Genomic DNA, 13832 nt, shown 5'->3' with positions numbered 1-13832 from the left:
TTGCCAAAAATTTCGGAAATGGTCCGTGCTGACACATTGGAACGAGTGTGCACTGGCCGCTAATTTTAGAAATGGCCTTTCTGAAGCCATTAAGAATGTTATGGTGGGTTTTCCCATTCCCACAGGTCTGAATGATACTATGGCACTGGCTATTCAAATTGACCGGCGGTTGCGGGAGCGCAAAACCGCAAATTCCCTCATGGTGTTGTCTGAACAGACACCTAATTCGGTGCAATGTGATAGAAAAACCGCAAATTCCCTCATGGTGTTGTCTGAACAGACACCTGATTTAATGCAATGTGATAGAATCCTGACTAGAAATGAGCGGAAAATTCATAGACGCCGGAATGGCTTGTGCTACTACTGTGGTGATTCTACACATGTTATCTCAGCATGCTCTAAACGTATAGCTAAGGTTGTTAGTCCTGTCACCGTTGGTAATTTGCAACCTAAATTTATTCTGTCTGTAACTTTGATTTGCTCACTGTCATCTTATCCTGTCATGGCGTTTGTAGATTCAGGTGCTGCCCTGAGTCTCATGGATCTCTCATTTGCTAAGCGCTGTGGTTTTACTCTTGAACCATTAGAAAATCCTATTCCTCTTAGGGGTATTGATGCTACACCATTGGCAGCAAATAAACCGCAGTATTGGACACAGGTTACCATGTGCATGACTCCTGAACACCGCGAGGTGATACGTTTCCTGGTTTTACATAAAATGCATGATTTGGTTGTTTTAGGGCTGCCATGGTTACAGACCCATAATCCAGTCCTGGACTGGAAGGCTATGTCAGTCTCAAGTTGGGGCTGTCGTGGTATTCATGGGGATTCCCTGCCTGTGTCTATTGCTTCTTCTACGCCTTCGGAAGTTCCGGAGTATTTGTCTGATTATCAGGATGTCTTCAGTGAGTCTGAGTCCAGTGCACTGCCTCCTCATAGGGACTGTGACTGTGCTATAGATTTGATCCCAGGCAGTAAATTTCCTAAGGGAAGACTGTTTAATCTGTCGGTACCTGAACATACCGCTATGCGTTCATATATCAAGGAGTCTCTGGAGAAAGGACATATTCGTCCGTCTTCTTCCCCTCTTGGTGCGGGATTCTTTTTTGTGGCAAAAAAGGACGGATCTTTGAGACCTTGTATTGATTATCGGCTTTTAAATAAGATCACTGTCAAATTTCAGTATCCTTTACCGCTGTTGTCTGACTTGTTTGCCCGGATTAAGGGTGCCAAGTGGTTCACCAAGATAGACCTTCGTGGTGCGTACAACCTTGTGCGCAATAAGCAAGGTGATGAATGGAAAACCGCATTCAATATGCCCGAAGGTCATTTTGAGTACTTGGTGATGCCTTTTGGGCTCTCCAATGCGCCTTCAGTTTTTCAGTCCTTTATGCATGACATTTTCCGGAAGTATGTGGATAAATTTTTGATTGTTTATCTGGATGATATTTTGTTTTTTTCTGATAATTGGGATTCGCATGTGGAGCAGGTCAGGTTGGTCTTTAAAATTTTGCGTGAAAATTCTTTGTTTGTCAAGGGCTCAAAGTGTCTCTTTGGTGTACAGAAGGTTCCCTTTTTGGGGTTCATTTTTTCCCCTTCTGCTGTGGAGATGGACCCAGTCAAGGTCCGAGCTATTCTTGATTGGACTCAGCCCTCGTCAGTTAAGAGTCTTCAGAAGTTCTTGGGCTTCGCTAACTTCTACCGTCGTTTTATCGCTAATTTTTCTAGCATTGTGAAACCTTTGACGGATATGACCAAGAAGGGCTCCGATGTAGCTAACTGGGCTCCTGCTGCCGTGGAGGCTTTCCAGGAGTTGAAACGCCGGTTTACTTCGGCGCCTGTTTTGTGCCAGCCTGACGTCTCACTTCCCTTTCAGGTTGAGGTGGATGCTTCGGAGATTGGGGCAGGGGCCGTTTTGTCGCAGAGAGGCCCTGGTTGCTCTGTTATGAAACCTTGTGCCTTTTTCTCTAGGAAGTTTTCGCCTGCCGAGCGAAATTATGATGTGGGCAATCGGGAGTTGTTGGCCATGAAATGGGCATTTGAGGAGTGGCGTCATTGGCTCGAGGGTGCTAAGCATCGTGTGGTGGTCTTGACTGATCACAAAAATCTGATGTATCTCGAGTCTGCTAAACGCCTTAATCCGAGACAGGCCCGCTGGTCATTGTTTTTCTCCCGCTTTGATTTTGTTGTCTCGTATTTACCAGGTTCAAAGAATGTGAAGGCCGATGCTCTTTCTAGGAGCTTTGTGCCTGATGCTCCTGGAGTCGCGGATCCTGTTGGTATTCTTAAAGATGGAGTTATCCTGTCAGCTATTTCTCCGGATCTGCGACGTGTGTTGCAGAGATTTCAGGCTGATAGGCCTGAGTCTTGTCCACCTGACAGACTGTTTGTCCCGGATAAGTGGACCAGCAGAGTCATTTCCGAGGTTCATTCCTCGGTGTTGGCAGGTCACCCGGGAATTTTTGGCACCAGAGATCTGGTGGCCAGGTCCTTTTGGTGGCCTTCCTTGTCAAGGGATGTGCGGTCATTTGTGCAGTCCTGTGGGACTTGTGCTCGAGCTAAGCCTTGCTGTTCTCGTGCCAGCAGTTTGCTCTTGCCCTTGCCTGTCCCGAAGAGACCTTGGACACATATCTCCATGGATTTCATTTCTGATCTTCCGCTATCTCAGGGCATGTCCGTTATCTGGGTGATATGTGATCGCTTCTCCAAGATGGTCCATTTGGTTCCTTTGCCTAAGCTGCCTTCCTCTTCCGATCTGGTTCCTGTGTTTTTCCAGAACGTGGTTCGTTTGCACGGCATCCCTGAGAATATTGTGTCAGACAGAGGATCCCAGTTCGTTTCCAGGTTCTGGCGATCCTTTTGTAGTAGGATGGGCATTGATTTGTCGTTTTCGTCTGCTTTCCATCCTCAGACTAATGGACAGACGGAGCGAACCAATCAGACTTTGGAGGCTTATTTGAGGTGTTTTGTCTCTGCTGATCAGGACGATTGGGTGACATTCTTGCCGTTGGCTGAGTTTGCCCTTAATAATCGGGCTAGTTCCGCCACCTTGGTTTCGCCTTTTTTCTGCAACTCTGGTTTCCATCCTCGCTTTTCTTCGGGTCATGTGGAGCCTTCTGACTGTCCTGGGGTGGATTCTGTGGTGGATAGGTTGCAGCAGATCTGGAATCATGTGGTGGACAACTTGAAGTTGTCACAGGAGAAGGCTCAGCGCTTTGCCAACCGCCGCCGCGGTGTGGGTCCCCGACTACGCGTTGGGGATTTGGTATGGCTTTCTTCCCGCTTTGTTCCTATGAAGGTCTCCTCTCCCAAATTTAAACCTCGTTTTATTGGGCCTTACAAGATATTGGAAATCCTTAATCCTGTATCTTTTCGTCTGGATCTTCCTGTGTCGTTTGCTATTCACAATGTATTTCATAGGTCCTTGTTGCGGCGGTACATTGTGCCTGTAGTTCCTTCTGCTGAGCCTCCTGCTCCGGTGTTGGTTGAGGGCGAGTTGGAGTACGTGGTGGAGAAGATCTTGGATTCTCGCCTCTCCAGGCGGAGGCTTCAGTACCTGGTCAAGTGGAAGGGCTATGGTCAGCAGGATAATTCCTGGGTGGTCGCCTCTGATGTTCATGCGGCCGATTTAGTTCGTGCCTTTCATGCCGCTCATCCTGATCGCCCTGGTGGTCGTGGTGAGGGTTCGGTGACCCCTCACTAAGGGGGGGGTACTGTTGTGAATTTGCTTTTTGCTCCCTCTAGTGGTTACTAGTTTTTTGACTCTGGTTTTTTCTGTCATTCCTTTTATCCGCACCTGGGTCGTTAGTTAGGGGTGTTGCTATATAAGCTCCCTGGACCTTCAGTTCAATGCCTGGCAACGTAGTTATCAGAGCTAGTCTGCTGTGCTCTTGTCTACTGATCCTGGTTCCAGTTATTTCAGCTAAGTCTGCCTTTTGCTTTTTGCTATTTGTTTTGGTTTTGTATTTTTGTCCAGCTTGTTCCAAATCTACATCCTGACCTTTGCTGGAAGCTCTAGGGGGCTGGTGTTCTCCCCCCGGACCGTTAGACGGTTCGGGGGTTCTTGAATTTCCAGTGTGGATTTTGATAGGGTTTTTGTTGACCATATAAGTTACCTTTCTTTATTCTGCTATCAGTAAGCGGGCCTCTCTGTGCTAAACCTGGTTCATTTCTGTGTTTGTCATTTCCTCTTACCTCACCGTCATTATTTGTGGGGGGCTTCTATCCAGCTTTGGGGTCCCCTTCTCTGCAGGCAAGAAAGGTCTTTGTTTTCCTCTACTAGGGGTAGCTAGATTCTCCGGCTGGCGCGTGTCATCTAGAATCAACGTAGGAATGATCCCCGGCTACTTCTAGTGTTGGCGTTAGGAGTAGATATATGGTCAACCCAGTTACCACTGCCCTATGAGCTGGATTTTTGTATTCTGCAGACTTCCACGTTCCTCTGAGACCCTCGCCATTGGGGTCATAACACCTGAGCATGTGACCCCAGACCTCCACTGAGAGGTCTTCCTTTGGGCATGCTCAGAAGGGGAAAAGGTGGAGATAGTCCCAGAGACATCTGCTCCCCGCTGATCAGTACAGGCTACAATGGCAGAGCCTGGAAAGGCAACAGTAACCCTTTGCACAGAATCAGACTGAACAGGCTCCACTGTGGCTGATGCAGAATGAGAGACCGCAGCAGACATGGTTCAAGAGTCCCCCTGTGCAGCAGCGGGAACTCGACTCCTAACAGCCTGGAAGGTCTTATCAGCCACCCAGTCTCTGGTGAAAAACAGGCATGTGAAAATCTTTTCGGACAATACAACAACTGTCATCAGGGCGGTCCAAGACATATAGCATTACAGAACCTGGCCGAGCGAATCTTCAAATGGGCAGAAAAGTCTGTACTTTCGATCTCGGCAGTACATCTGGAAGGTACCAAGTATCAGCTCGCAGACTTCCTGAGCAGGAAAGAGGTGGCCCCGACGGAGTGGGAACTGAACAATGAAGTCTTCAGCAGTCTCTGTCAACTTTGAGGAAAACCCGATGTGGACCTATTCGCTGCAAGACGGAACGCGAAAGTCAAAATCTTTTACTCCCTAAATCCTTGGGAAAGCCCAGCAGGGATCGATGCCTTCTCACAGCCCTGGAACAGCAGGTTACTGTATGCATTCCCTCCTCTGGCAATGATTCCAAGAACTCTCAGGAAAATTTTACGAGGACAGAGCCAAGGTCATGCTTATAGCACCCCTTTGGCCGAAGAGGAGTTGGTTCCCCTTACTAAAAAAGTTATCGGAAGAGGAACCCCTCTTGCTGCCGGAAAGAAGGGACCTTCTTCATCAAGGCCCGGTTCTACAGCAAAACCCAGAAGCTCTACTGTTGGCAGCCTGGATCCTGAATGGCAGGTCTTAAAAAGCAAAGGGACTGTCAGATGATGTTTTCTCTACCCTCCAAGCCAGTAGGAACCCGGCGATGTCTGCTATCTATACCAAAATATTGAAACGATTTTGCAGTTTCTGTGGGGAGATGACAGTTGATACTGACCATCCTGATAATCCGAAAATCCTTGATTTTTTGCAGTCAGGATTCAGGAAAGGGCTTAGACCTAGTACTTTGAGGGTCCAGATAGCAGCCCTGAGTGTACTTTATGACTTCCCTCTGTCAGCTCATCCCTGGATAAGTCAGTTTTCTAGGGTAGTTCAGAGACTAAAGGTACCGTCACACTAAACGATATCGCTAGCGATCCGTGACGTTGCAGCGTCCTCGCTAGCGATATCGTTTAGTTTGACACGCAGCAGCGATCAGGATCCTGCTGTGATGTCGCTGGTCGCTGAATAAAGTCCAGAACTTTATTTGGTCGTCCGATCGCCGTGTATCGTTGTGTTTGACACCAAAAGCAACGATACCAGCGATGTTTTACACTGGTAACCAGGGTAAACATCGGGTTACTAAGCGCAGGGCCGCGCTTAGTAACCCGATGTTTACCCTGGTTACCAGCGTAAAAGTAAAAAAAACAAACAGTACATGCTCACCTGCGCGTCTCCCAGCGTCTGCTTCCTGCTCTGACTGAGATCCGGCCCTAAAGTGAAAGTGAAAGCACAGCGGTGACGTCACCGCTGTGCTGTTAGGGCCGGAGCTCAGTCAGTGTCAGGAAGCAGACGCTGGGAGACGCGCAGGTGAGTATGTACTGTTTGTTTTTTTTACTTTTACGCTGGTAACCAGGGTAAACATCGGGTTACTAAGCGCGGCCCTGCGCTTAGCAACCCGATGTTTACCCTGGTTACCCGGGGACCTCGGCATCGTTGGTCGCTGGAGAGCGGTCTGTGTGACAGCTCTCCAGCGATCAAACAGCGACGCTGCAGCGATCGACATCGTTGTCGCTATCGCTGCAGCGTCGCTTAATGTGACGGTACCTTAAAACCTTTAATTAGGAGATCGGTGCCGCCTTGGGACCATAACCTGGTCCTTATCTATGTGAACAGCCGTGGGGTCTAGAGGGGATCATAGAGATTAGCAAACTTTCCTTTAAGGGTATGTGCACACGCTGCGGACTGGTGTGCGGATTTTTCCGCACTGATATTGATAAATCCGCAGGGCAAAAACACAGCGTTTTTGCTGCGGATTTATTGCGGATTTTCTGTAGATTTTCCGCGGTTTTTGTGCGGATTCTTCTGCGGTTTTACACCTGCGTTTTTTTAATATGTAGCAGGTGTAAAACCGCTGCGGATTCCGCACAAAGAATTGACATGCTGCAGAAAATAAACTGCAGCGTTTCCGCGCGTTTTTTTCCGCAGCATGTGCACAGCGGTTTTTGTTTTCCATAGGTTAACATGGTACTGTACGCCGCATGGAAAACTGCTGCGGATCCGCAGCGTCAAAAACGCTGCGGATCCGCAGCAAAAACCGCAACGTGTGCACATGGCCTAAAACTGCGTTCTTAGTGGCTTATACGTCAGCAAAAAGACTATGGGAATTACAGGCTTTATCTGTCCAGAATCCGTATTTACAGATTTTCGATGATAGACTAGTCTTAAGACTCGATCCAGCTTTTCTCCCGAAAGTCGTCTCAAATTCTAATATGAATCAGGAAATCGTTCTTCCCTCCTTTTGTCAGTTCCCTAAAAATCAGAAGGAGAGGTTTTACCATAATTTGGACGTTAACGGTACTCAAATACCTTGAATCAACTCGACCCTGGAGACAGGATTACAATCTGTTGACCAGTTTAGGGGCCCAAATAAGGGGAAAAAAGTGTCCAAAGCTACCATTGCAAGGTGGATAAAGTCTACAATTAGCTTAGCTTATGAAGCTCAGGGAAAGAGTTCCCTGGTTGATCTTAGGGCCCATTCATTTAGGGCCATGGCCACGTCATGGGCAGAGAAAGGGGGCCTACGGCAGAACAAATCTGCAGAGCTGCATCTTGGTCCAGCCTTAGTACCTTTTCGAAACATAAGCTAGATGTAGTATCAACACAGTTAGCTTTTGGTAGAAAGGTACTTCAGGCAGTAGTCCCACCCTAAACACCATTCTCCTTTGGTATTTCCCCATGGTGCTGTCAAGTGGGACCTGGAAAATGGTAATTAGACCTACCGGTAATTGTATTTCCAGGAATCCATCCTGACAGCACTGTTACTTCCCTCCCTAATGTTGTTCTATATACTCATGTGACGTAACATTTGTATGATTGATTACTTTGCTGGAATAAACCTTATTTTTTGCATCCATCCAGATGTGTTACTTTGAAAAGCACTGAAGGGTGGTAGGAGAGGGTCCTTTTAACCTCTCGTGTTTCCTGTCCCATTACGGATAAGAAGGACGTCCTCCATGGTGCTGTCAGGAAGGATTCCTGGAAATACAATTACCGGTAGTTCTAATTACCGTTTTCTCTTTAGCAGCGGGGACAGGCTCCTGACTCAGGGGCCCCATAGCAGCTGGGTGTGCCGCTATTAGCGACATGCCACTGGCTGGGGGGCCCCTGGAGCAGTGGGGACCCTAGGCAGCTGCTGGCCAATATGCTAGCAGGTGTCAGTGCCTGGGCCAGTATGACCCTGATGGATAGTCACAAGCCATCAAACGAAGAAGAACTGCTTAAATTTTTGCGCAAGATGCAGTGTGAAAGACTGGTGGAAAGTATGCCAAGACACATGAAAGCTGTGATTAAAAATCATGGTTATTCCACAAAATATTGATTTCTGAACTCTTCCTGAGTTAAAACATTAGTATTGTTGTTTCTAAATGATTATGAACTTTTTTTTTTTTTTTGCATTATTTGAGGTCTAAAAGCAATGCATTTTTTTGTTATTTAGACCATTTCTCATTTTCAGATAATACCAAATTTATTGCTTGGAACTTCGGAGACATGTTGTCAGAAGTTTATATAATAAAAGAACAATTTACATTTTACTCAAAAATATACCTATAAAGAGGAAACTCAGACAAACTGAACATTTTGCAGTGGTCTCTTAATTTTTGTCAGAGCTGTACACTGCGGTTTGCGGAAACGCAGCTCCTGCGGCGCCGTATATATGTACAGCGCATGTTAGGAAGAGGTTAAAGTGAACCTGTCATGTGAAAAAAAAAACACATTCAACCTGCAGATATGTGGTTAATCTGCAGGTTGGTTAATAGCGTTCTGAAGCTTCTCAGTGCTTGCACTGAAAGCCCGGCTACTGGGAGAAAAAGAACTTTATCCGTTCCGGCAGCCTTCGGCTTTCAGTCATAGAGGCACCTCTTCAGTCACTGATTAGTACATAGTGAGCAATGGCTGTAACCACACTCCACCACTGACTGACAGCCGGCTTAGCTCTGATGTATTGTAGAGCCAGCTGTCAGTCAGTACCAGGACGTGGTTACAGCTGCCACTGATTAAAGTTAATTTCCTCCTTGTAGCCCAGCTTCAGAATGCTGTTAACCTACAGGTTAACATCGTATCTGCATATTAATAGCATTTTTTTCACATAACAGGTTCCCTTTAAATAACTTATTAGTATAGGTCAACTTGCACTATTACATTGGGTTTGCTATTGGGAAATATTGGGAACTCTGCTGTGACTACTACAGTAGAACCACCGTTATGAGTACTGCTTGTACACTACAATATGGCAAGTACTATTATTTGGATATTACTATGTGGCTACTGCTGTATGGGTACTACCATGTACACATAACATTGATCAGAACTTATCTTGGAGTGCCATGAGAAATATTTGACCTAGTTTTTGTTGTGCGATTTTTTTTTTTCTCGCACCCATAGGCTTGCATTGGCGAGTCTCGGTGCCAATTGCAGCCTGCTGCGGTTTTACATGCACGCCGAATACGCCTGAGGAAAAAAATGCTGATCTGGATTGCCCCATAGAGTAACACTGGGCCAAGTGCTATGCGATTTTTTTCTCGCATACCACTCGGCTGGATTCTACAGTAGTGTGACTCCGGCCTTAGTGCCATAAACTGAGAAAAAATGTCCTGAGTAGTAAAAGTACATAAAGCAAATGAGACACTTTTATAAGCATCCTGAATAGGACCTGTGCTAGAAATAGAAGGAAACCACTATGGCTGAATAGAGCTGTAAGGGGCGCAATAAATGACAAAAAGAAAGCGTTTAGAGAATTAAAGTAAGTGGGTAGTGACAAGGTCTTAAATAATTATAGGAAAAAAATGGAGTAATGCCACAGAAAGCAGAAATAAACCAAAATTATTCTACAACTATATAAACAGTAAGTAAATGAAAAATGATAGTGTTGGCCCCCTCAAAAATAATCTGGGTGGAATGGTGGAAGAGGAAGAGGGAAAAGCCAATATGCTAAAGTCTATTTCTCTTCAGTATTTATACAAGAAACCCCAGGACAGACGACATGATCAGGGATACTAGAAATTCTCCACTAAATCTCACCTGCTTAACCCAGTAGGAACTACAGCGCTGCCCCAAAATAAAAATCATTAAAGTAGACAAATCCCCCGGCCCGGTGGCATACACCTCTGAGTACTGCAGGAATTAAGTACTGTGATAGACAGAACATTATTTCTCATCTTCAAGGATTCCATAATAACTGGCCATAGCAAATGTGCTGCTAATATTCAAAAAGAGGACAAAATCTGAGTCAAGAAATTATAGGCCAGTAAGTTTAACCTCGACTGTGGGTAAAATCCATGGAGGTGCTGTGCTGGAGTATCTCAATAAGAATAACCGTATGACCCAGCATCAACATGGTTTTATGAGGGATCAGTCATGTCATACTAATGTGATCACCTTCGTCGAGGAGGTAATTTCCAGACTAGACCAGGGAAACGTGGATATTGTCTACATGGACTTTATGGTTTTAGGTTTCTGTTTATTAATGTCTGCCGTTTATAGTGTTAAATCTGGTGACAGATCCTCTTAAGAAGTATTCCCATTTGAGTTTTTCCTGACTGAAGCTCTAATAATCCATCCAGGCTCCAATAATTTCTTTTGGAATTATGTAAGCAGCGTAACTCATCCACTGTTGGCTGTTTTCAAAACTCCACCTCCATTTAATTTTTGCCAGGAATATGGTGGCTGAATGGTTTGGCGCTATACCGGCTGTATAATGGTATGATAGAATAGGTAAACATGGCTGTCAGGATTTGGATTATGGCAGATACCTTGTCACAAACATGCAATCTCCTGTCGTGAAGTAGTTTTTTGGAAGGAAAGTGAAAATAAATGGAATAGGAGACATTATAATCCAATTCTTTGCAATATTTAGGGCCTGTTATTTGTTCCTTGGCATCAAGTAAATGCATTATAATAAATAATGTATGGATCTCTGTCACAGCTGAGATGATACAAGAAGAATAGAATTACTGTGGTCGTGGTGGCGTAGAACTTTCTTTCTTTATTTGATGCATGTCCTGGTGCAGAATACTTGAATGTGAACCACACGGTTTATTCCTCTGCTCCTGTAAGTGACAGCACTACAACACAAAAGGGATGTCAAAGTCAGAAAACTCTGAGAAAAATACCTCTGAGAGTAGACATCATGTTCAAAATGTAGTATTTTTTAGCACACACTTTATGATAAGCAACTAATTTTGTAGGTAATGTATAATTGATGTTATAGTGAAAAATGGGTGCTCGACCATGTGATCACTGGTGCTCAGAAGTAAATAGATATAGCAAAATTGAATGTAAACTTCGGCACTCAAAAACTATGTTGCAATAAATACGGTAGTTTATTTACAGAAAAAATGACCCAAATGGATTCCAGATAATCGAAATCAACGTTTCGGCCTAATATCAGGCCTTTATCAAGAAATATCTGTGTTAGGACATGAAAACAAAAGAAAAGCATGTAAATAATCATATATATAGTACATAATACAGTATATATAGCACATGGTATAGGTGTTTTCGCAGTATCTATAGACATAAAGGATATATAGGGTAGCCCTTTGAAACAGATGCTATCTTGGCGGATGTGATTTTAAACATGACCAATTATATATGGTAATTGTTGGTCATAATTCATGAAAAGCGACATTTTCATATATATTTTTACATTCACAGCACAATGATCAGCAGGAAATAGCAAAAAATAGTATCATCAAATGGAAATAATCTTTTCAATGTCCGAACTGCTGATGAAGAGAATAGTAAAGGACTATTACAGCGTTTTTTTTAATTCCACCATCTGTTAGCTATTAGTGTAGTATGTTCAATGTATGCACTAAAATAATTACCGGATCATGTCTTTTGCTTTTCCCAGCACTGCTTACATCCTTCTGCATCATGTGACCACGGCTCTCTCTTGCCTACTCACCCCGCAGAACTTTAGCTCCTTTCTTATTGTAAGTCTATAAAAGCATAGTTCTGAGTCTCATAGACATACAGTTGTGTCAAAATAACAAAAAAATTTACCTTTGGCTGTTCTAAAAAATAACAGTATCTGCATTTGTCTTTACAAACTGCCAATTTGTACTATTTTTACGACAATTTAGCATTCCTGTGAATCACTAACCTAATATTTAGCTGTATACCAGCAGTTTTTTAGAACTGCTTCACATCTATGTTGCACAGAGTCAACCAACTTCTGGCACCTGTCAACTGTTATTACAGCCCAGGATGGACTACTTTTGGCATTTTTTGTCTTTGCCTCAGAAACAACATTTTTAATGTCACCTTCACAAGTGTTCTATCGGATTAAGATCCGGGGATTGGGCTGGCCACTCCATAACCTTGATTCTGTTGACTTGAACCAAGATTTTGCTAGTTTACTAGTGTGTTTAGGGTCATTGTCTTGTTTAAAAACCCATTTCAAGGGCCTGCCTCTTCAGCATAAGGCAACATGACTAGTGATGAGCGAATTTGTTCGGAAAACGATTGCCAAACATAAATTCGGCACGAATACGGCACATTTGGATTCGTGATCGGAAACATAAGCAAAATTATCTAAATTCAGTAAAGGTGCAGGAAAATATTTGCGTTGCCACAAAAGGTTTTCCAGCACTTTAGCAACGATAATGGTGGTGTATCATGAGCGTTTGGCACGTGTTTGATGAGGGGAGGGGGTTTGCAGAGCTCAGAGGTGCTGCGTTCTTGTAAACAGTCATTTTTTAAATCTATCTTTATGTGTACACATTGCGGCTAGCAAACCAGGGCACAGGAAACACCCACAATGTACTGACACAACAACTTGTGTTATTGGCTGCTGAAATCATATGTCCGTCTCCATAAAAATAGCGGACATCTTGTTTTAGTGCCATTTTGACACGATAACAGCGCAGAGGCTGCTCCTGACGCTAGCACTGTTAACAGCAAGATTTTAGCTAGTTTGTAAGGCGGTTGTATATCAGTCAGATAGTGTAGCTAGCTACTGTCCTGTGTGGCTGTTAAATTTACCTTCCAGCACTTTTTTTTGGCCATGACTGAGGTCCACAGACAAAACCAGCAGGGCACATGTCCTACAAGTGTGTTGTGCACTGCTTCTATTGTGCTCCATGCACAAGTATAGCATTCTAATTAATATTTTTTCACTAGCTATGTTTGAAAAAGCCTGCTGTATCCCAGATTTTAGCTAGTTAGCTAGGTAGTTGTGTATCAGTCAGATAGTCATTTAGTGCTGTCATGATATAAAACTGTCTGCAGATCTAAGGCATATTAAAACAATTATATTTTTTTCTGTTGCTAAATGTGAAACAGTCTGCTGTATCCCACTTTGTAATTTTGCGTCGGTGATATGAACCTGTCTGCAGACCTAAGGTACATAAAAAAATATATAATTTTTCAGTTGCAAAAAGTTAGACAACCCGCCATATCACACTTTGTCATTTGGTTGGGTTGAAATTAAGCTGTAGAGGCCTGACCCACAGGCCACAAAAAAATCTTCTGTTCCTAGTGTCGTACAGTCGGGGACCTGACGTTAAAATAGTTTGAAGCATCTAGTGTGTTACAGAGGCCTGATCCATAGGCCACAAACAATTCTTCTGTTCCTAGTGTCATACAGTAGGGGGCCTGACTTTAAAATACTTTGTAGCATCTAGTGTGTTATAGAGGCCTGATCCAGAGGCTACAAAAAATCTTCTATTCCTTGTGTCATACAGTAGGGGACCTGACTTTACAATAGTTTGTAGCATCTAGTGTGTTATGGAGGCCTGATCCAGAGGCTACAAAAAAATCTTCTGTTCCTAGTATCATACAGTAAGGGACCTGACTTTAAAATAGTTTGTAGGAGCTAGTGTGTTATAGAGGCCTGATCCATAGGCCACAAAAAATATTCTTTTCTAGTGTCATACAGTAGGTGACCTGACTTTCAAATTGTTTGTAGCATAACAGCTTTGTCATACAGGCCTCATCCACATGCCATATTTCAACTTGGAATTTACTGTCACTGAAATTCAG

The 13832-nt window shown here is 44.0% G+C and overlaps 1 protein-coding gene across 1 annotated transcript in view; it reads right to left on the bottom strand.

The window, feature by feature from the left end:
• The window catches only part of LOC143773712 (uncharacterized), a 196224-nt gene that overhangs the window by 55312 nt on the left and 127080 nt on the right, over positions 1-13832 (bottom strand). Inside the window, exon 2 of the mRNA XM_077261082.1 lies at positions 10800-10909. Within this exon, the coding sequence (XP_077117197.1) occupies positions 10800-10909 (110 nt within the window). The remainder of the gene's footprint in view (positions 1-10799; positions 10910-13832) is intronic.

The sequence above is a fragment of the Ranitomeya variabilis genome, chromosome 5 (assembly GCF_051348905.1).
Source record: "Ranitomeya variabilis isolate aRanVar5 chromosome 5, aRanVar5.hap1, whole genome shotgun sequence".
Lineage (NCBI taxonomy): Eukaryota > Metazoa > Chordata > Amphibia > Anura > Dendrobatidae > Ranitomeya > Ranitomeya variabilis.
This window is presented reverse-complemented; position numbering and strand designations above follow the sequence as displayed.